Here is a 24,519-nt window from a genome sequence, read left to right on the forward strand (position 1 = left end):
TGCTGCTGTGCTAACCGGTGGGCTTACAGTGGGGGAAACAATGTAGCGTTGCTGACTACCTTCTTTGTGATCAGTTGCACATGTGGCACTTGAGGTTTGGTGTTGTGTCCACGCTTGCAAGTGCATGCTGGTTAAATGTCTAAGCATGCAACTGGTATTCAAATTTTTCAGATTTTTCCCTCGGCTAAAGGTCTTTGCGCACTTCTTACAGATAACCTTGGCCTGATCATGAGGATTTTGTTCAAAAAAGTGCCACACTGCACTCTTCCTACTTTGGCAGACATTTTGCGGCCTAGCACGCTGTGATGTTTTTACCCTCTGGACAAGCTGTCCAGCAACTCTTTTGATTTTTGGAACCTGTCTTTGGAGTGCTCCGGGCCTGCCAGATAACAGCTGTTGCGATGTTGATGTCTGCTGTGGATGCTCCTCATCTGAGCTATTGGAAGCAGCACCCTCTTCCCCCAATGGATGCCAATCTGGGTCAACAACTGGGTCATCCATCACCTCCTCTTCAATGTCATGTGCACCTTCCTCTGTGTCACCGTGTATGGTGGTATAGTGTGCGGGAAGGGGCACCTGAGTCTCATCAGGGTCAGAATCTGGCTCTGTACACTGCGAGGACAATGTAGTGCTCTGAGTGAATGTACCAGCAGAATCATCTATCAGCGGCTGTGCATCAGTGCACTCCATGTCAGATTCATCTTGGCCTGGGTAATTCACCATTTCACTTGATAATCCAGGCATGGTATGTGAAAACAGCTCCATGGAGTAATCAGTAGTATGGCATGCATCATCCTTCAATCTTGGTTGTGGTGAAGGACACAAGGAAAGGTGTGGTTCATGAACATGAGCCTCCAATGACGACTCAGTGCTTTTACTTTTTACAACTTCAGAAGAGGAGGCGATAGAGCTGGAGGCTGAGTCAGCAATGTAAGACAAAACTTTTTCCTGATGCTCTGGCGTTAAAAGCGGTTTGCCAACTCCTAGAAAACTAAGCCTTCGAAGCCTTATGGAGCCAGACGATGACGCAGGCTCAACACCTCCTGCATTCGGTCCTATTTTGCTTTTGCCACTACCATCAGATCCACCACCAACACCATCATTACCAGCTGCCAACCCCCGCCCAATTCCACGGCCTCTTCCACCAGCCTTCCTCATTTTTGGTAGAAATGTAGACAAAATCCTACAAACTATATAGTAATGTAAAACAAGGTACAAGGTGTTTATAGGACAGGGGAGATTTAGTTTTTCTGCAGACACTTGTGGACACTGGACACTTGGATTGTGTGAGGCCCACTGAATATCACAGCGCTATGTCACAGGCTCGATGGCACAGGTGTGAAAAAAGTGACTACAGGATAAGGGAGATTTTGAATTTCTGCAGACACTTGTGGACACTGGACACTTGGATTGTGTGAGGCCCACTGAATATCACAGTGCTATGTCACAGGCTCGATGGCACAAGTGTGAAAAAAGTGACTACAGGATAAGGGAGATTTTGAATTTCTGCAGACACTTGTGGACACTGGACACTTGGATTGTGTGAGGCCTACTGAATATCACAGTGCTATGTCACAGGCTCGATGGCACAGGTGTGAAAAAAGTGACTACAGGATAAGGGAGATTTTGAATTTCTGGGAGATTTTGAATTTCTGCAGACACTTGTGGACACTGGACACTTGGATTGTGTGAGGCCCACTGAATATCACAGTGCTATGTCACAGGCTCGATGGCAGGTGTGAAAAAAGTGACTACAGGATAAGGGAGATTTAGATTTTCTGCAGACACTTGTGGACACTGGACACTTGGATTGTGTGAGGCCCACTGAATATCACAGCGCTATGTCACAGGCTCGATGCAGCAGGTGTGAAAAAAGTGACTACAGGATAAGGGAGATTTTGAATTTCTGCAGACATTTGTGGACACTGGACACTTGGATTGTGTGAGGCCCACTGAATATCACAGTGCTATGTCACAGGCTCGATGGCACAGGTGTGAAAAAAGTGACTACAGGATAAGGGAGATTTTGAATTTCTGCAGACACTTGTGGACACTGGACACTTGGATTGTGTGAGGCCCACTGAATATCACAGTGCTATGTCACAGGCTCGATGGCACAGGTGTGAAAAAAGTGACTACAGGATAAGGGAGATTTTGAATTTCTGGGAGATTTTGAATTTCTGCAGACACTTGTGGACACTGGACACTTGGATTGTGTGAGGCCCACTGAATATCACAGTGCTATGTCACAGGCTCGATGGCACAGGTGTGAAAAAAGTGACTACAGGATAAGGGAGATTTTGAATTTCTGCAGACACTTGTGGACACTGGACACTTGGATTGTGTGAGGCCCACTGAATATCACAGTGCTATGTCACAGGCTCGATGGCACAGGAGTGAAAAAAGTGACTACAGGATAAGGGAGATTTTGAATTTCTGCAGACACTTGTGGACACTGGACACTTGGATTGTGTGAGGCCCACTGAATATCACAGTGCTATGTCACAGGCTCGATGGCACAGGTGTGAAAAAAGTGACTACAGGATAAGGGAGATTTTGAATTTCTGGGAGATTTTGAATTTCTGCAGACACTTGTGGACACTGGACACTTGGATTGTGTGAGGCCCACTGAATATCACAGTGCTATGTCACAGGCTCGATGGCACAGGTGTGAAAAAAGTGACTACAGGATAAGGGAGATTTTGAATTTCTGGGAGATTTTGAATTTCTGCAGACACTTGTGGACACTGGACACTTGGATTGTGTGAGGCCCACTGAATATCACAGCGCTATGTCACAGGCTCGATGGCACAGGTGTGAAAAAAGTGACTACAGGATAAGGGAGATTTTGAATTTCTGCAGACACTTGTGGACACTGGACACTTGGATTGTGTGAGGCCCACTGAATATCACAGCGCTATGTCACAGGCTCGATGGCACAGGTGTGAAAAAAGAGATTACAGGATAAGGGAGATTTTGAATTTCTGCAGACACTTGTGGACACTGGACACTTGGATTGTGTGAGGCCCACTGAATATCACAGTGCTATGTCACAGGCTTGATGGCACAGGTGTGAAAAAAGTGACTACAGGATAAGGGAGATTTTGAATTTCTGGGAGATTTTGAATTTCTGCAGACACTTGTGGACACTGGACACTTGGATTGTGTGAGGCCCACTGAATATCACAGCGCTATGTCACAGGCTCGATGGCACAGGTGTGAAAAAAGTGACTACAGGATAAGGGAGATTTTAAATTTCTGCAGACACTTGTGGACACTGGACACTTGGATTGTGTGAGGCCCACTGAATATCACAGCGCTATGTCACAGGCTCGATGGCACAGGTGTGAAAAAAGTGACTACAGGATAAGGGAGATTTTGAATTTCTGCAGACACTTGTGGACACTGGACACTTTTGGATTGTGTGAGGCCCAATGAATATCAGAGCGCTATGTCACAGGCTCGATGCTGCAGGTGTGAAAAAAGTGACTACGGGATAAGGGAGATTTTGAATTTCTGCAGACACTGGACACTTTTGGATTGTGTGAGGCCCAATGAATATCAGAGCGCTATGTCACAGGCTCGATGCAGCAGGTGTGAAAAAAGTGACTACAGGATAAGGGAGATTTTGAATTTCTGCAGACACTTGTGGACACTGGACACTTTTGGATTGTGTGAGGCCCACTGAATATCAGAGCGCTATGTCACAGGCTCGATGGCACAGGTGTGAAAAAAGTGAATTGTAGAATTGGGCAGAATAGGAATCTCCCTAGAGTGTAGGTCTGTAAGAACGGAACAAGTCCTCCACTTATCCTTCCACAGTGACACACAGATAGCTTCACTGTGGCTGTGATAACAGCCGTTACACGGTACTGTATGAGGAGCGTACACCGCTGTATGGTGTGAATAAATGCACGCTCAGTACCTTAGCAGGACAAAAAAAAAATTGGGATTGCTTTTAAAAAAGCAGTTTGCAGAGCAGTGGGGAAACAGCAATGCAGCTGTCAGGAAGCCTTAGGCTACTTTCACACATCAGGTTTTCGGCGTCAGGCGCGATCCGGCGTCGTGCCGGAATGCCGGATCCGGCAAATGTTTTGTAAAACCTGATGTGCAGGATCCGGTTTTCTGCCGGATCCGTCTTGTTCTTGACAGACAAAACCGGATCCGTCTCATCCGGTTCATCCGTTTTTCTATCCATTTATCGACGGATTACGCCGGATCCGGTTTTTAAAATTGACCCTTGTGGCCTTCCGAACGGGATTGGCTACTGGAAAACTATATATAGCATGTTCCTACAGCCCTTCTTTGACAGGTTGTAGAGAAGAAAGTGCAGGTTGGAGAGAAGAGCAAGTTACTGGCGAAGATGGATGTTGTCATTGGAAATATTACCACTAGAAGTTCTGTGACGGTTTCAGGGACAATTTTGCACTATACTTTATGTCACCTCAAGGCAGAGTACACTGGGATGACAGAGTGTGAAAGATTTGTGCCCTAACCAAACTTGTGTACCTTCTGGACCAACAGTATATACCTTTGCCAACCAAAGTTGGCTATCTTGTCATGGTCTTACTATTTTTACCTTTAGGCCACAGGTGTGTAACTGGTTGTGTTTTATGCAAAGTATTTCACATTTTAACAAAAGTTGTGTACATTGGTAGGAAATCACCAACAATAAACACAACTTTTTAGGTGAAATACTTTGCTTCAAACACAACCAGGAACACAACTGTGGCAAAAAGCTAAAATTTACCCATAGTTATATACCTGGTTTTGAATACCTTTTTACCTTTGAAATACCCTGTATTTAACCTTTTTTTTAAACATAGTTCGCCGCAGAAAGAAATGACAGACAACCATTGTGAAACGATAATTTAACTTTTATTTAAAATTTTTTTTTTTTGTAAAATGTTTTTAAAGTGCAAAAAACTTTTTTAATAAAGGTTTTAAACCCAATGGGCATTTTTATGACAAAAAACACACATTACAAATCTGTGTACTGTGGGGTGGAAATACTGCTGGAGGGGCTGCGGGACACTTCGACACTGGGTGTGTGGAGAGAGGACTGGGATCGTGGTGGGGAAGGAACAGTTAGAGGTGAAGGTGTGGAAAAAGCTACAGAATGGGTGGACATGTTGGAGGCAGAAGAGGTGGTGGGCGGTGGAGTAGAGGGTTGGGCAGGGACTGTAGGAGCAGATGATGTTGATGGAAAGTTGTATGGGGAAGGAGTTTGGTACGGGGAAGGAGTTTGGTACGGGGAAGGAGTTTGGTACGGGGCAGGTTGCTGGAAGTGGGGAGATGTCTGATACTGGGGAGGTTGCTGGTACTGGTGAGGTTGCTGGTATGTAATAGGAGGGGGAGGATGGAAAGTGGCTGGAGGGGGTGCAGATGTAATAGGAGGGGGAGGATGGAAAGTGGCTGGAGGGGGTGCAGGTGGAGGAACTACAGTGGTGGGAGGTGGAGGTTGGGAGGTAACCTGCTGTAGAGCACCGTGGCACGAATGCATTACATGCATCTGCTGGGTAGGAGATAGTGTTGCCATGCGCTCCACAACAGACCTGAAAAAGGTGTGGTTTGGTGAAGATCTTGCTTCTGAATGCATGGTTTGCAGAAGTGTCTTCACCTCCAGAATGCTGGAGTTGATCTGCTGAATGCCTGCGGAGATTTGCTCTGACAAGACTTTTAGACAGTTCTGGAAAGATGCATTCAGATTCAAGAACTCTTGCGCATAACTCTTTTCCTGACCCCTCTGCCGCTGCCGCCCAGTACCCGCAGGTGTACTAGAGGTGGCAGGGGCAGAAGGGTGGGGTAAAGGGAAAGCGATCTCCTCACCAGCAGCTTCATGTAATGTAGGCGGCCACGATGCTCCTGTGCTGGTGGATGGGACAGATGGGTCGAATGTGTGGGAAGGCTGGGAAGGTGCAGATGTACCGGGGCGGTCGAAGTGTCCCTCGGTGCCGGTCTCCTCAGGGATCGCCTCAGAAGGGTCCAATCGTGCAGGCTCCCGAGTGCTGCTCACCGTGCTGTGGAATAAAGAGAAAAAAAAACAATTAAAATACTGACATGGTATGGCCCTGGCTGAAAAAAAAGTTACATCTAACATTTTTTTCACATGTGGTGTGTAATATTTACCTTCTGGTGAGCATTGTTTCCCGGAGGAACGACAGGGCTTGTGCGTACTTGTACTTGCTCCTGCGTCCTCCAGATCCACTCGGGGCCCGCATCTCTTTATTGAACTCCTTCTTGAAACGATCCCTCACAGACCGCCACCGATTCACAATTCTGTTCCCTGAAACGAGAAAGGAGTGGTTAGTATACAACATCAGTGTTTCACAAACTCCAGTCCTCATGGTCCCCAGGGGTCATGTTTTCAGGATTTCCATAGTAAATAGAAATCCTGAACACATGATCCGTGGGGACCACGAGGACTGGAGTTCGGGAAACACTGGTTTACATCAAGCAACCGGTACTGTATATACTTACGCTCTTTAATCTGGGCCCGAACATCGAGGTCCTCCCAGCGGCCCACAAGGAGCAAACAGATTTCCTCCCAGAGTCGTCGGGTAACGATCAGGTCAGCGTGGCGGCGGTCAGCCATATTCCAGAGCGGCTCCCTTTCTCTGACGAGATCGATGAGGCGGTCCACATCAATCCCTCCATCTTCACCGTCAGAGTCGGGAGCACGCTGTGAAGGCTGTTAAAGAAAAAGACAAAAATAACATAATTAGCCTCCACAAAAGAAATGAAATAAAAAGTGCAAAAAAACAAAGCAAAAATATTTATACTTACACGCTGGTGACCGCCGCGTTGCTGTCGCCGACGACCCTGGGAGGCACTGCGAGGACCTCTTGGCCGAGCACCAGATTGGGAAGACTAGAGAAGAAAACAAAAAATGTTATGTCTTTGGATGTAGGCATTTGTTTGCTGTGTGTGGTCTGCAGAACATTGTTTTCTATGTGTTGTGTGTAGTGTGATGTTGTGTTTCTGCGTTTGATGCAAAAAACTTACCAATTGTGAGCCCACTCCAGGTGTCTGTCCACCCCTTCCTTCTTCTTCTGGGAGCTCCTCTTCATCTTGTGATTCCTGTTTTGAAATAAAAGGCAATGAATAGACATATATTACAAAGATGATGGATTTTGGAAATAAAAACTTACCGTCAAACGCTGACGATGCGAGGGAGGGCTCCCAGAAGAAGATGTGCTGTCCTGTTGATGGCCAGACTCCATGGCTGTGGGTATTGCTGCTGCTGTTGCTGCTGCCAGTGATGCCATTTCTGCTGCTGCTGCTGCTGCATCTCTTTGGCGGCTGTTGAATAAAGAGAAACAAAGGGCCAATGAATATCTTGATATTCCATGGTCCTAGTTTGGAGGAATGGGGGATTTGATAATTACTGTCTCTCATCTGCTGCTGGACTCCCCTCCTCAGCATGTTCCATTTGCTGCTCCATTTGTGGTGGTGCTGATGGTGCTGCTGCTGCTGCAGATGTCTGCTGCCTTCTCCTGCTCCTGGTTCTTGGCTTGGGTGGCATGTTGGGTGTGGCTGAGGGTCCCATTGTCTTGCTTTTATATATCTCCTGTGGGCAGAGCTACTGAGCATGCTCAGACCAAAATACCGGATCCGGCCGCCGGATGCGGCTTTCGCCGGATCCGGCGCATTGCGGCGCTCATAGGCTTTCATTGTGTGAAAAAGCCTGACGCGCCGGATCCGGCGTGTCCGGCTTTTTCGCCGGAGACAAAAGACGTTACAGTAGCCGTTTTTTCCAGACGCCGAATCGCGACACATTGCCGGATCCGGCGAAAACCGGATGAAACGCATGGCCATCCGGCGCGATCCGGCGCAAATGCAAGTCAATGGGGGGGAAACCGGATCCGGCATTGCATTTCGCCGGATCCGGTTTCTGTCAAAAGCGCCGGATCGCGCCTGACGGCGAAAACCTGATGTGTGAAAGAGGCCTTAGAAGGCAGCCTAACAACCAACACCGCTGATCCACCACAATATAGCCTCCCCTTGCACTGCACACACAGTGACTGGTGTGTTGCACAGGCAAAATCACTAGCAGTAGAAGCAGTTTTTTTGTCTTCTTCCCTGCCTAACGCTCTCCCTACAGAATCAGCAACCTCTCCCTATGCTAAGATCGGCAGAATTAAGATGGCGGTCGGCGTGCACGCCCTTTTATAACCCCTGTGACGCCCACCAAAGCAAGCCAATCACTTGCATGCCCTTCTGAAAGATGGTGGCGACCCCTGCCTATGTCATCACATTGCCCACAGTGTCCGTGGATCCTGATTGGCTGAAAAAGAGCGCTAAACAAACTTTTGAAACGCGACTTTGGCGCGTAAGTCGCCGACCTCGTGGCCGACCTCATCCTAGGGTCGGGTTTCGTTTCATGAAACCCGACTTTGCCAAAAGTCGGCGACTTTTGAAATTGTTCGACCCGTTTCGCTCATCTCTAGCAATGACCCTTTGTGGAGACCCTCGTCCTTGTGGAGTTTGTCAATGACTGCCTTCTGGACAGCTGTCAAGTCAGCAGTCTTCCCCATGATTGTGGAGCCTACAGAAACAGACTAAAGGACCTTTTTAAATGCTTAGGAGGCCTTTGCAGGTGTTTTTTGTTAATTATTCTAATTTACTGATAAAATGATTTTTGTGTTTATATTGGCTGTATGTCATAATCATCAACATTAACAGAAATAAATGCTTGAAATAGATCACTCTGTTTGTAATGACACTATATAATATATGACATTCACTTATTGTATTGAAGAACTGAAATAAATTAACTTTTTGATGATATTCTAATTTTGTGAGAAGCACTTTGTATTACCAAGTTTTTAACACTAAGGTTCGAATACGACTTTATAGAAGGCTACTACTTGCGATATAATGCAAATTTATTTCAAAGTACAAAATTAAAGGAATAGTATGATTGCGTACACTTTTGTATATTTTAACATACAAAGGTTAAGTACATATAAAGATTAAATACATAAAATGATTAAGCACATAAAAAGATTAACTACATATACTCAAGTCATCACCAAAGGACCTTTTAACCCCTTCACTACCAAGGGTGGTTTGCACGTTAACTCCCGGGCCAATTTTTACAATTCTGACCACTGTACCTTTATGAGGTCATAACTCTGGAACGCTTCCATGGATCCCGGTGATTCTGACACTGTTTTCTCATGACATATTGTACTTCATGATAGTGGTAAAATTGCATTCAAATAACTTGCGTTTATTTGTGAAAAAAACAGAAATTTGGCGAAAATTTTGAAAATTTCGCAATTTTCCAACTTTGAATTTTTATGCCCTTAAATCACAGCGATACGGCACACAAAAAACTTAATACATAACATTTCCCACATGTTTACTTTACATCAGCACAATTTTGGAACCAAAATTTTTTTTTGTTAGGAAGTTATAAGGGTTAAAAATTGACCAGCGATTTCTCATTTTTGCAACACCATTTTATTTTTAGGGACCACATCACATTTGAAGCCACTTTGAGGGGTCTATATGATAGAAAATACCAAAAAAGTGACACCATTCAAAAAACTGCACCCCTTAAGGTGCTTAAAACCACATTCAAGAAGTTTATTAACCCTTTAGGTGCGTCACAGGAATTTTTTGAATATTAAAAAAAAATGAACATTTAACTTTTTTTCACAAAAAAAAATACTTCAGGTTCAATTTTCTTTATTTTACCAAGGGTAACAGGAGAAATTGGACTGCAAAAGTTATTGTGCAATTTGTCCTGAGTACGCTGATACCTGATATGTGGGGGGGAACCACTGTTTCGGCGCATGGCAGACCTCAGTAGGGAAGGAGCGCCGTTTGACTTTTTCAATGCAAAATTGGCTGGAATTCAGATCGGACGCCATGTTGCGTTTGGAAAGCCCCTGATGTACCTAAACAGTGGAAACCCCCCCAAGTGACCCCATTTTGGAAACTATACCCCCCAAGGAACTTATCGAGATATGTGGTGAGAACTTTGAACCCACAAGGGCTTCACAGAAGTTTATAACGTACAGCGGTACAATTAAAAAATCATATTTTTTCCACAAAAATAATCTTTTCACCCCCAATTTTCCAAGGGTAACAGGACCCTAAAAGTTGTTGTGCAATTTGTCCTGAGTACGCTGATACCCCATATGTGGGTGTAAATGACTATTTGGGCGCATAGCAGAGCTCGGAAGGGAAGCAGCGCCATTTGACGTTTTTGGCTAGAATTGAGATCGGACACCATGTCGCGTTAGGAAAGCCCCTGATGTACCAAAACAGTAGAAACCCCCCACAAATGACACCATTTTGGAAACTAGACCCCCCAAGGAACTTATCTAGATGTGTGGTGAGCACTTTGAACCCCCCAGTGCATCACTGAAGTTTATAACGTCCGGGCGTGAAAATAAAAAAATCGTATTTTTTCCACAAACATCATCTTTTAGTCCCCATTTTTTTATTTTCCCAAGGGTAACAGGAGAAATTGGACCCCAAAAGTTGTTGTCCAATTTGTCCTGAGTACGCTGACACCCCATATTTGGGAGAAAACTACTGTATGGGGACACGTCAGGGCTCGGAAGGGAAGTAGTGACGTTTTGGAATGCAGACTTTGATGGAATGGTCTGCGAGTGTCATGTTGCCTTTGGAGAGCCCCTAATGTACCTAAACAGTGGAAACCCCCCGCAAATGACCCCATTTTGGAAACTAGACCCCCTGAGGAACTTATCTAGATGTGTGGTGAGCACTTTGAACCCCCAAGGGCTTCACAGAAGTTTATAATGCCCAGGCATGAAAATAAAAAAATCGTATTTTTTCCACAAACATGATCAATTAGTCTCCAATTTTTTTATTCTCCCAAGGGTAACAGGAGAAATTGGACCCCAAAAGTTGTTGTCCAATTTGTCCTGAGTACGCTGATACCTCATATGTGGGAGAAAACTACTGTATGGGGACACGTCGGGGCTTGGAAGGGAAGTAGTGACGTTTTGGAATGCAGACTTTGATGGCATGGTCTGCGGGTGTCATGTTGCTTTTGGAGAGTCCCTGATGTACCTAAACAGTGGAAACCCCCCACAAGTGACCCCATTTTGGAAACTAGACCCCCTAATGAACTTATCTAGATGTGTGGTGAGCACTTTGAACCCCCCAGTGCTTCACAGAAGTTTATAACGACCGGGCGTGAAAATAAAAATATCGTATTTTTTCAACAAACATCATCTTTTAGTCCCCATTTTTTTTATTTTCCCAAGGGTAACAGGAGAAATTGGACCCCAAAAGTTGTTGTCCAATTTGTCCTGAGTACGCTGATACCTCATATGTGGGAGAAAACTACTGTATGGGCACACGTCGGGGCTCGGAAGGGAATTAGTGACGTTTTGGAATGCAGACTTTGATGGATTGGTCTGCGGGTGTCATGTGCGTTTGGAGAGCCCCTGATGTACCTAAACTATTGAAACTCCCCACAAGTGACCCCATTTTGGAAACTAGACCCCCCACGGAACTTATCTAGATGTGTGGAGAGCACTTTGAACCCCCAAGTGCTTCACAGAAGTTTATAACGCCTGGGCGTGAAAATAAAAAAAAACATTTTTTTCCACAAAATTATATTTTTGCCCCCAATTTTTTATTTTCCTAAAGGTAACAGGAGAAATTGGACCCCAAAAGTTGTTTTGTAATTTGTCCTGAGTAGGCTGATACCCTACATGTGGGGGTAAAACACTGTTTGGGCGCATGGCAGAGCTTGGAAGAGAAGGAGCACCATTTGATTTTTTCAACGCAGAATTGGCTGGAATTGAGATCAGATGCCATGTTGCCTTTGGAGAGCACCTGATGTGCCCAAACAGTGGAAATCCCCCAATTATAACTCCAACCCTAACCCCAACATACCCCTAACCCTAATCTGAGCCCTAGCCCTAACCCTAACCCTAGCCCTAACCCTAGCCCTAACCCTAGCCCTAGCCCTAGCCCTAACCCTAACCCTAACCCTAGCCCTACCCTAACCCTAGCGGGAAAATGGAAATAAATACATTTTCTTTTAGTTTTATTATTTTTCCCTAACTAAGGGGGTGATAACGGGGGGGTTTGATTTACTATTTATGGCGGTTTTTATATTTGGCAGCTGTCAGACGCTAAAAGACGCTTTTTATTGTAAAAATAGTTTTTGCATCACCACATATTGTGAGCTATAATTTTTCCGTATTTTGACCCACTGAGTCATGTGAGGTCTTATTTTTTGCGGGACGAGTTGACGTTTTCATTGGCACCATTTTCGAGCACGTGACATGTTTTGATCGCTTTTTATTCCGATTTTTGGGACGCAGAATGAACAAAAACCAGCGTTTCATGAATTTCTTTTGGGGGGTGCGTTTACACCGTTCCGCGTGCAGTAAAATTGATAAAGCGTTTTTATTCTTCGGGTCAGTACGGTTACAGCGATACCTCATTTTGGTCGTTTTTTTATGTTTTGTCGGTTTTTTGCAATGAAAACAATTTTATATAAAAAATAATTATTTTTGTATCGCTTTATTCTGCGAGCTATAACTTTTTTATTTTTTTGCGGATGACGCTGTATGGCAGCTCGTTTTTTGCGGGACAAGATGACGTTTTCAGCGGTACCATGGATATTTATATGCGTCTTTTTGATCCCACGTTATTGCACTTTTTGTTCGGTGGTATGATAATAAATCATTATTTTTTGCTTCGTTTTTTATAAGGGGTTAATGTGTCGGGGGCGACCGCCCCTGACACATTGTGCCGGGTGTCAGCTATGATAATTAGCTGACACCCGGCCGCGATCAGCGGCGCTCACCACGTGGGCGCCGCTGATCGCTGGGACGTAATATTCCGTCCATGGTAGTTAGGTCCAGGGTCACATGGACGGAATATTACGTCTATTGTAGGTAAGGGGTTAAACATCATCCGTCTGGAATATCAGAGAAGCAACACCAAGACAGAGAACCCTTGGGAAATTCACAACACTGTACGGGTGTTCCCAATTATGCAGGTATCTGAACACTGTACACATATAAGTACAAGTACCCAAGTTACTGCTTCTATTTTAGTCATGCTTCTCTGGCTTTATATAGTGATTTACAGTGGGTTCGGAAAGTATTCAGTCCCCTTTAAATTTTTCACTCTTTGTTTCATTGCAGCCATTTGGTAAATTCAAAAAAGTTCATTTTTTTCTCATTAATGTACACTTTGCACCCCATCTTGACTGAAAAAAAACAAACGTAGAAATTTTTGCAAATTTATTGAAAAAGAAAAACTGAAATATCACATGGTCATAAGTATTCAGACCCTTTGCTCAGACACTCATAATTAAGTCACATGCTGTCCATTTCCTTGTTACCCTCATTGAGATAGTTCTACTCCTTCATTGGAGTCCAGTTGTGTTTAAATAAAATGATAGGACTTGTCAGACCAAATGAGAATCATGAGGTCCAAGGAACTGACCAAGGAGCTCAGAGACAGAAATGTCGCAAGGCACAGATCTGGCCATGGTCACAAAAGTACTTCTGCAGTATTCAGGGTTCCTAAGAGCACAGTAGCCTTTATAATCCTTAAATGGAAGAAGTTTGTGACCACCAGAAGTCTTCCTAGACCTGGCCGTCCAGCCAAACTGAGCAATCATGGCAGAGGAGCCATGGCTGAGCTCCACAGATGCAGTAGTGAGATGGGAGAAAGTTCCATAAAGTTAACTATCACTGCAGCCCTCCACCAGTTGGGCCTTTATGGCAGAGTGGCCGAACGGAAGCCTCTCCTCAGTACCAGAAATGTGAAAGCCCACATAGAGTTTGCTAAAAAAAAAAACACTTGAAGGGCTCCCAGACTATGAGAAATAAGATTCTCGGGTCTGATGAGACGAAGATAGAATTTTTTGGTGATAATTCTAAGCTGTATGTGTGGAGAAAACCAGGCACTGCTCATCACCTGCCCAATACAATCCCAACAGTGAAACCTGGTGGTGGCAGCATCATGTTATGGGGGTGTTTTTCAGCAGCAGGGACAGGACAGCTGGTTGCAATTGAAGGAAACATGAATGCAGCCAAGTACAGAGATATCCTGGATGAAAACCTCTTCCAGAGTGCTCTGGACCTCAGACTTGGCCCAAGGTTCACCATCCAACAAGACACTGACCCTGAGCACAAAGCTAAAATAACAAAGGAGTGGCTTCAGAACAACTCTGTGGCCATTCTTGACTGTCCCAGCCAGAGACCTGACCTAAACCCAATTGAGCATCTCTGGAGAGACCTGAAAATGGCTGTCCACCAACGTTCACCATCTAACCTGACGGAACTGAAGAGGATCTGCAAGGAAGAATGGCATAGGATCCCCAAATCCTGGTGTGAAAAATTTGTTGCGTTATTCCCAAGAAGGCTTATGGCTGTACTAGCTCAAAAGGGTGCTTCTACTCAATACTGAGCAAAGAGCCTGAATTCTTATGACCATGTGATATTACAGTTTTTCTTTTTTAATAAATTTGCCAAAATTTCTACGTTTCTGTTTTTTTCAGTCAAGCTGGGGTGCAGAGTGTACATTAATGAGAGAAAAATAAACTTTTTTTAATTTTCCAAATGACTGCAATGAAACAAAGAGTGAAAACTTTAAAGGGGTCTGAATAATTTCCATACCAACTGTACACTATGTAGAAACTCTGATTTCAGCCTTTGCCCTCTAGTGGCCAGCTTTCACGATAAGATGAATCAGAGATACCAGGAAAACATCAAACGATAGGTCGTAAGCCCATAGAATATAAAAGCCCACATGGATTAGATAAGTCTACCACAGACAGAAGTTAAATAATCCTTCATGTTTTACAATAACAAACAACAAACATAGAGAAACATAGAACTGTTTGTGAGGGAAAGGCTTTCAGACAATAAGTAAACAGTTCTCAAGATGGTGTCACTATGAGCATTGTCTGTCTATAAATGTATGACCAGCAATGCTGCTCTGTCTTGGTCTGAATGCATTCAATATAAACTCAAAATGTCCATTTTTATATTCACACTATACAGTTTTGTTTCATAATTATTTTTTTGCGTTTGTGGGAAAAAAATAAATATTTGAAATAAAATATTGATTTTTAATACTACTTAATTTTTGTAAGTCATTCAATAATCACCCTTTCACTACAATTGTGTGCCTGACACCACTTTACTCAACTCTTCCATCACCCTGGGGATGCTTACCAGAGTTTTATGGAGTGAAGGCAAGTTGACTACATACTGTAGGAGTAAAAGATTGAACGTCTAGGTGTCATTGGGACCTACTAACTGTAGTGGCTCCTACTAAGTCTATCCGTGGTAACTTATTTGAGTTGATAATATAAAACAGTTCTAAATCATAATGGTAGAAATTCTATGATATGACACCCTCGGGAAGAAATTAGAGTTTCTGACAACTTCCAGACCCTTTTTTTTTTTGAGTTATGGCTTAGGTCTTACCAATGTAACACCTCATTCTCTTTTCTTCTCCTACCCCCTCCCCCTTCCTCCCTACTTTTGCATTTCCCTTTTCTCTTTCTTCCCCATTCCCCTCCAGCTAATGTATGATGTTACTGTATCTCTTTTCTACAATTTGATTGCCCAGCGTGACTTACAGTTATTTGTTTAAAACATAATAAAAACTGATTCATCATAAAATATAATGGTAAAAGTTGCTTCTCATGAGTCTGAAGATTATATAAAAATCACACATGAAATGATTGTCTGTTTCATACAGGTTTTAGTACGATTCCTATTCTCAGTAAGCAAAGGATACAGAAAAATCACCTACCACAACTGGCGGCATGGCTTCAATGTGGGACAAACCATGTTCACACTGCTTATGGTAAGGAAGGAATTATACTATATTTAGTCATTTAGAACATTTTGGACTTATTAACTTTGATTTTACTACATAAATAGTGTATCCTGGAAATGAATGTCTGGACAGGAGCACCCTTGTAGACGCACAAGAAAAATATGCAGGAGCAGTATAGCGCAGGAAACTATACTATTCTGACGAAGCATAACCTCTAGCACACCTATGTATACTGTGGCCATTTGTGGTCTGCTTTACTTCTTCTCCAGGAATGGAGTAATGTTTTTCTTCTTTTTAAGACAGGAAACTTGAAACGTTACTATACAGATCTGGAGGCCATGGCAATGGTGACTGCTGCTTTCTGCCATGATATTGACCACCGAGGCACTAACAATCTGTACCAGATGAAGTAAGTTTTCTTGCGCATCCCTTATAGATTGGCTATTTCTTTAGAAATAAATTGTGATTTCCTTGATGCAGCTCTTGCAAGTCTGTGCCACTATATAACCTGCAGCAAATGAGATATTTCTCTCTATGTTTAGCTTTCTGTTGAGCTGATTTGCTTCTTTGGTGCCACCAGTGGAAAATCACAGTCACTATCTGTCTGCTTTAGATGAAATCAACACTCTCCAGAAAGGCAGTGCTTATTGGTTAATCACAAATTACTTCTTACAGGACGATGATTGATAGAGATATTTAATCCACTGGTACCTCATCTAAAAAGGAAGTGTTGATTGAAAGCTGAAAAGTGGTTATTGACTGAGACAGTGGTGCTTGTTGTCTACCATGCATTGCAAATTGCTGGATACTACTTAAGACATTTTAAGGTCGAAAGCCAAGGTGACACAAATTAGTAACAAAACACATGACGCTAAGTTGTCAATGTACCCAATTCTTACCAAGCTACAGTTTAGCTTTTGGCTCAGAATATTGCCAGATTGTTATTGAGTTTTCCCTTGATATATCAATGCATAATGCATGTAGAGTAAAATATTTACTATAAATGGATCTTCCTTTCCTCATATAATGGATTGCTATGTACAGTAAGCTTAGAGTCCTATTTTAACTGTTCTTCTTCTTAGATCAGGACATCCATTAGCAAAACTTCATGGGTCATCTATTCTAGAAAGGCATCATTTGGAATTCAGCAAGACACTACTTAAAGATGAGGTAACATTAATTGCTGACATTTTTTTCCATTTTTTGATGGATACAGCTATTAGCGCAAGCAGGGAACAATGTTAAAAGTTGTATTCAACTGATAACAGTGAGAGCAGGTGGTGGCTGATGGGAGTGTTCATCAGCCAAGGACTGCGCTAGAAATAAATTAGAAAAAAACACAAGGGGTTCCCATGTATTTTTTATAGCCAGACAGGCAAAACTGACAGCTGGACGCTGCAATCCTCAGCTGTCAGATTAAGCAAGGCTGGATATCAAGAATAGAGGCATCCCCATGCCATATTTTTAATTGTTGAAATAAATAATTTAAAAAACGGCATGTAGTCCCCCCCATTTTTGACAACCAGCCAAGCTAAAGCAGACAGCTGGGGGCTGGTATTCTGAGGCTAGTAATGGGTTATGTATATTGACCTCCCAGCCTAAAAATAACAGCCCACAGAAACCCCAGAAAAGGCAAATCTATTAGTTACACCAATTCTGGTGCTTTGCCCGCCTCTTCCCACTTGCCCTGTCATGGTAGCAAGTGGGGTTCATATTTGTAGGATTGATGTCACCTTTGTATTGTCCGGTGATATCAAGCCCACGGCTTTGTAATGGAGAGGCATCTAAAAGAAACCTATCCATTACTAATGCTATAGTTATATGGTAAATAAACACACAGCCAGAATAAAGTCCTTTATTAGAACTAAGACTATACACAGTTTTCCATTTTATTTAAAAATAGCAAACAGTTTTACTCACCTAACGCCCATTCTATTCACAACCTCGTCTCCTGTAATAAAACAAAAATAAAAAACAACTTATCCCTCACCTGTCCATTGTTCTGTCCCACGCCGTAATCCATGTCCGGGATAAATAGTTTTCAACCTTGGCTTTGCCAAGATGAGACCGTCCATGCTGAGAACCACTCATGAATGAGCTGCTGCAAGTGCAGTGTCAGTGACCAGCGGTGCACTCATCCCAGCCAGGCCCCTGAACTACAGTGACCTCAGCACTGTGAGAAAAAGTCTCACTGTGCATTGCTCATCTCAGTGAGTTCACCATAAGACATTTTTAGGCTAGGGGGCCAATATCCATGACCCCTTACCCGCCTGAGAATACCAGCCCTCACCTGTCTGTTTTAGCTTGGCTGGTTGTCAAAAATGTAGGGGGCCTAATGCCTTTTTTAAAATTATTTATTTAAATAGTTAAAAAAATATGGCTCTGGCACCCCTCTATTTTTGATAACCAGCCTTGCTGAAGCTGACAGCTGAGGGTTGCAGCCCGCATATGTCAGTTTTGCCTGGCTAGTTATCAAAAATACAAGGGAACCCCACGTCATTTTTTTTTCTTTTATTTATTTATAACGCAGGCAGCGACTGATGAATACTCCCATCAACTGGCGCCTGCTATTGCAATTATCAGTTGAATACAACTCTCAACATTGTCCCCTGCTAGCACTGATTGTCACTCCAGCAGGGCACAATCATGTGAGCGGTTTTCAGCACCCAGCTGTGGGGAACAGCACAAACAGTACCGCTGATTCCCATGTGCTATTGTGTGTAATACTGATGTAGCACACGGTTGCCACACGTATTAAACACATGGACACACGGACATTGATATCTCTGGTACCGTTTTTTCCAGTACTGAAAATATCAGGATGTGTGAAAGAGCCCTAAGATGATTACTAAATTTGGTCAAAGTTGGCTTTTTATGAACTTTTATTAGTAGTTTTCTTAGGATCTTACTCAAGTACATGCTACCCAAACTGCCATAAATTCATTATTTAAATGTGGTTTATTGTAATATGAAATGGCTAACTGGATATTACACTCCATGTGTAATGGCAAGATGCTCTACTATGCCATAGGTCACGCACCATGTGGTGTGTGAATGGTATCGCTTTGCTATGGCAGGGTCAAAAAGAAAAGAAAACAAAGTTTGGGATGACAGGGTGCACTTAATTAACATCTGTTTCCCAATACTGTGATGTAATGTGGTGCACTCCAAATAGTCCAGATAACAAGGAGGCCAGAGGGGCTATGGATAAACTTTACACAGGTACATCCAGATAAGGGATGGTTTAACAGAGATTCAATTCCAATGCAGCAGTCAGAGTTACTTACTGTTATAGTAATGCAGATGTAGCAATGTTGCAGTGATTCATGAGTCTCACTTCTGCTTATATGCACATTCCTGATCACACAGCTGTCTGAAACTGAGACTGGTTTCTCTTTTAGAGGAGTTCTGGCTGTTTCCTACCTGCTCCTTCACTTTTCCTAGGCGAATATATTCTGCATACAAAATGTCTCCTTCTCTCTCAGTTCCAAGTCAGGACTCAGTCATGTGGTCTAACCATGTGACCTCATGGCCATATATGGAAAGCAGGGCTGCCTTGTTAACTCTTAACAACCTCCTGATAGCAGAACATAATAAGTCCATCACTCTATACTTATATAAACATGTCTATGCACTGAATTCTAAGGTACATTATCTACAAAGGTAAATGTGAACACTGTGCAAACCTAATGACATAGCTGCTAGCTCTGCTGCCTTTTAGAAGCGCATACACTAACACTTTGGGGCATTACACATGTGTTAGGTTTTAGTGTAAGATTTTCTTTGGCTTTCATTGGAAACCCTGAACACCAGTGACAAATGTGACGTGGTGACCATTATCGTCTTCCCATTCTCTGTACTACTCCCTTGAATGCCCATGGCAGCAGCGAGCCTGCTATGTAGTATGGTGAAGGAAATGACAAAGGAAGCAGAAGAACCCATTCTAATTAACAAAGCAAACTATTTTACTGAGGTAGTTGAATGAGCAAAGACATAACAAATAACCAGAATCGGACTATATGGTATTCTTTGATGCAGTGGATTGCAGAGCTATATCAGTAGAATCCATCTTTACTACTTCCTGTGCTCCAGCAGTTATCTCTCCAGATTCTCTCCTGAGGCTAGACAGTAAATCTTCCACACTGGGTTGGCACCTCAAAATCCATCATTGTTAGAGGGCAACATTGTCCAACCCAGAGTAGCCTCAGGACTACAAGTAGCTCTGCTCAACGGTTGTACCAAACTATGCTCCTGTTCAGGCGTCTACCAGCTTCCCACTATGTTGTTCTCACTTCCAGGATAATGCTTCTGCCACTTTTCTGAATTATTTTCCTGGTGGAATTTTTTGTCTGACTGCCTGATACTCACTGTGTTGTAACTACAGGCACCTTGTGTACTAAACCTCTGCTGCCTCTTACATTGACAAAACTTTTTGTTGAGTTTAAAAATAATTGCTCACCCTTTTCTACCTAAAACTCCTACAGTTAGGATTAGTTTTCACAGTTCACTTTAAAACTCAGTGCAGCAACAAAGAAATGTATTAACATTACAATTTTGATTACATCTTCGGGGAGTTCTGATCATTCTTCCACAAGACTGGAATACAATTTAGTTAAGTTAAAGTTGACACCGTCAACCCCTGTCTATATATCATGTTAGGTGAAAATAACTTGGCAATCAACTTATAGCGTCCATCCAGAATAAAAGTCAATTTTATTTAGGCAGTCTGCTCTGGGCGCTATAAGTTGAGTGCCAAGTTATTTTCACCTTTGTGCTTTGGTTTGGGAAACCTACTTGTGCACCCTGCAGTAGTGCCACGCTATACTATACACTATATATCATGTTAGGACATTTAAATATCACAGGATTCAGTCATTTTCTTTGTATCCCTCATATGAACCTTAGCAGATAGCATCTCTCGCTGTGGTATACTTGAGCCAACCATTTACCCATTTACTAACTGGTCATCCATTGCTAGAGAAATGAATGGCTACTCGCAGCTTCCCCAGGCGATTACAGCCAGATCCGCGGAGATTAGTTATTCGGGGATTGTCTTTAGCAAACATTATCATTATTGTTGTTTTCTGGATTTAATAAAATGAGATCAGATAAATAAAGAATACAATCCCAACAAGTAGTAAGTAAAAAAAAAAAAAAAAAAATTATATGTGGCTAGTTGATATACTAGTTATGACATATTTATGAACATACAGTAGATTTACAAAAAAACAAAAGATACGATATGTGATTTTAAATTAATGTTATAATTACAGTAAAGTATGACTTTTAATAAATAATTTAAAATGTCATGTGAATAGTATAAAGTAATTGTAGTCCATGACTGAGCTACTTAAACATGTTTAAGTGGATCTACAATACAAACTATACAAATACTGAGGCACAAAATGTATTCTGAGACCCAGAATTAATCAAACCCCTGCTTAATACTACCCAAAAATGTTCAGAGCAGTAACCAGTGACTTGCTTTTTCTAGGCTTTGATGTCATGTCATTACTGATGTATAGGGCCCGGTAAGCAGAAGTAAAGAGGGGGGTCCGGACCTGGTGAGACACACTGCAGAGCCTGCAGAGAGGCAACATGACCAAGCTACTGCATGGCACGCTGGAGACCGGGCTAATTACTTTACTTTGTTTTATCAAGCCCCGGTGCCACAGTCACTCACAGCCACATCTACACTACTTACATTGTATGGTCGCAGCATAGGGCGCCGGCCGCATCTAACATCAATGACGTCAGACACTACTGACCCACACTCTGTTCCTAAGCTACCAGCGCACCTTTCGGCACAAGTGATGAGGTGCGTGCCTGCCTGCGCACTTGCCCGTCCAACCTCCCATTCCAGCACTCGCCCACCTGCTTGCCCACCCGCTACTCTTCTTGTGCCCGTGTCCCTGCTTGTGCAGCGGAGGTCATTGGAGGCCATCTCTGTTTGCTTCCTGCCTGCAAACTACTAAATACTACTAAGTTCGACCCTACTGACTGCTTCCTGCCTGCCTACAATAAGGTACAGTTGCCTGACTTAAAGGGATTATTCTAATGACCTAATACTTATCCCTTATACACAACATATGGGATTATTATTAAGGCCAGTTCACATGGTGGATTTTCAAGCAGAAGAGAAGCTTCCATAAATGTATAGAAAACAGAATACAATAACCTACAATCAGAAATACAAATTATAAATCTGGTTTCAATTAGTTTCAAAAATGTATGTGACACATTCTCTTAATGAAAATAAAATAAAAATATACCTAAAAAGAGTATTGGATATTGTAAGGCACTTTTAATAGGTTAGAATAGAGTAGGGTGCTGCCAAAAGAGTCTACCTTGTCATGGTGGGTGATGGCTATGTATGTGATAAGGTGTTCGATGGGAACTGTTAATGTGTGTTGGTGAGGACATGGTTCAGAAGTGGAGTTTTTCCAAGAGTGGGCGGTGGGACTGTGGAAGATTCAAGGGGTGGAGGCAGAGCTTGGGTGGAGTCTGGGCAGAGTCTCAAGGGAGCCTGAAAATTTTGCCAGTGTTGGGCCTTGAAATTACTGGTGGCAGCCTTGGTTATCGTTACAATTTGTAATGATTTGTATCAAGTTAAGTATGAAGCACAATAGTAAAAATTTACATTATTAAGGAGGATTTATAAATATAAGTAATAAGTAATCCACAATATGACTGCTCTGAACATTATTGGGTAATATTAAACAGGGATTTTGAATACTTACCAGTGCTCAACATAGAGCAGAAAGTTTATTATCATCCGTATGGCAGATCCATTTAAACATGGGTATGTTCTTACATTTTAATTTAGTGAGTCAGCCATAGACTTGACTGATCTTATAGCATTCGCATGACATTTTAATGCACCACTACAGCTTTTTTTTCTATTTTACCACTGGGCTGGTGCTTCTAAGGTCCCTGTCCCTGACCCTACTCTTATACTCTTATACTCACCTGTGGCCCTCTTCACCTTTTATCACCAATCATATCATTAGACTCCGGCAGTGTTTCATGGAGCAAGCCGGGCTCTCACTTCCTTTTGATTACTCATATATCTGGAGGCGGAGACAGTGGCACCAGCATTGACTGGACGCAGGGCTCACATGACATTACAACCTCACGTGAACCCCAGGAACACGAGTGCAGACACCGCTGTAACTGTGCCGGCACTGGAGGTGATCATAAGTGTTTTTATTTTAACGGGGCCAAACATTCAGATTAAGAAGGGTTGTCCTTGTAGTGGACAACCCCTTTAATTATATCCAGCTGATGCCTTGTGTTTTGTTATTCACAGTCAATAAACATCTACCAAAACCTGAACAGGAGACAATATGATCACGCCATCCATATGATGGATATTGCAATTATAGCAACAGACTTGGCTTTGTATTTCAAGTAAGTATCCATAAAATTTTCTACCTTTTGTGGGAAGATAATGCATTCCTCACCAGTGAATTTGCAGCACCAAGAAGGAAATGTTCTTGAAGGAAATCACAGAATCTATAGACATGCTAATGATATGCAAATGATGAAAAAATGGGCATACCATTTTCAAAACATCTCGATTTATTTGGTATCGAGAATGAGCGCTTCAAGCAGAAATGCACACTTATACGTCATGGTATGCTATCAGTGAGGCTGTTAATGGTTGTCTGTGGAATGTTCTGCCACTTGAATAATAATAATAATAATAATAATTTTGTCATGATCCCAGTGCAGGTTTTGACCTGCACGTCAGGGGTTAATGTCTTGGACTCAGTGCAGGCTTGACCTGCATGCCAGGGGTTAATTATTGTAGCCTCTCTTTGGCTCAAGGAGGGCTTCTTATAGCCCTGGGAGACTCCAATCCCTGTCAGTTATACTTTTGCCTTTGGCCGAGTGTGGTGACCCCTGTGCCTGTGCCTTCTGATTGTCTTCTAGCTTGCTTATATGGTTCTAACCCGGTTCTGTCCCCTGTTGTGAGTTTGTCTCTTGATTCTGTACTGTTTATCTGCTTCTCTGGTTTCTGACTCATTGCCTATGTCCTGACTAGTCTCTGATTGCCCCTCTTGTACTTTGCTGCTATCTCCTTGTATGACTCATTGCTTACGTTCTGACTACTCTCTGCTTGTCCCTCTGGTACCGCGTTGCCCTCTCTGTGTATGACCCACGTTTGTCTGATTTGAGGATCCCTGTAGTAGAATCCTGCACTTATCTCCAGCAGCAGGACGCTAAGTCCCGCCCCCTGCAGTCACATGATCGTAGGTCTTTCACTGCTTTCTACCTTCAGTGACACAGGTCAAGTGAGCCTGGAGCACAAATCGCCACCACTGCTGCCCCGCTCCACAGGTATCTTTGGGCACAGATTTGTACTTAGGACATGCGCACTGGCTCTGTGAGCAAGTGCAGTGCGGTGTTCCTGACAAATTTTATTTCTATAGCGCCAACATATTCCGCAGCACTTTACATTTTAGAGGGGACTTGTACAGACAATAAAAGACATTACAGGATAACAATAATCACTTAAATAAACAGATACCTAGAGGAATGAGGGCTCTGCTCGCAAGCTTACAATCTATGAAGAAATAGGGGAGACATGAAAGGTAGACGGTAAAAATTGCTTTCATTGTATGGTCCAGCCATCAATGTAATAAATGCACTTAGACACGTAAATCATCAAAATGTGCTGCTGGCAGCTCCCTTTACAATTGTCAAACA

General features: G+C 42.9%; 1 protein-coding gene across 2 annotated transcripts in view; it reads left to right on the forward strand.

The window, feature by feature from the left end:
* PDE6A (phosphodiesterase 6A) overlaps positions 1–24,519 on the forward strand; it is a 268,275-nt gene that overhangs the window by 189,826 nt on the left and 53,930 nt on the right. For both annotated transcript variants that reach the window (XM_073575291.1, XM_073575292.1), the window contains exons 13-16: positions 15,727–15,834; positions 16,107–16,216; positions 16,890–16,977; positions 23,117–23,217. In XM_073575291.1, the coding sequence (XP_073431392.1) occupies positions 15,727–15,834; positions 16,107–16,216; positions 16,890–16,977; positions 23,117–23,217 (407 nt within the window). The remainder of the gene's footprint in view (positions 1–15,726; positions 15,835–16,106; positions 16,217–16,889; positions 16,978–23,116; positions 23,218–24,519) is intronic.

The sequence above is a fragment of the Dendrobates tinctorius genome, unplaced genomic scaffold (assembly GCF_039654945.1).
Source record: "Dendrobates tinctorius isolate UK_male_01 unplaced genomic scaffold, ASM3965494v1 ptg000043l, whole genome shotgun sequence".
NCBI classification, from domain to species: domain Eukaryota; kingdom Metazoa; phylum Chordata; class Amphibia; order Anura; family Dendrobatidae; genus Dendrobates; species Dendrobates tinctorius.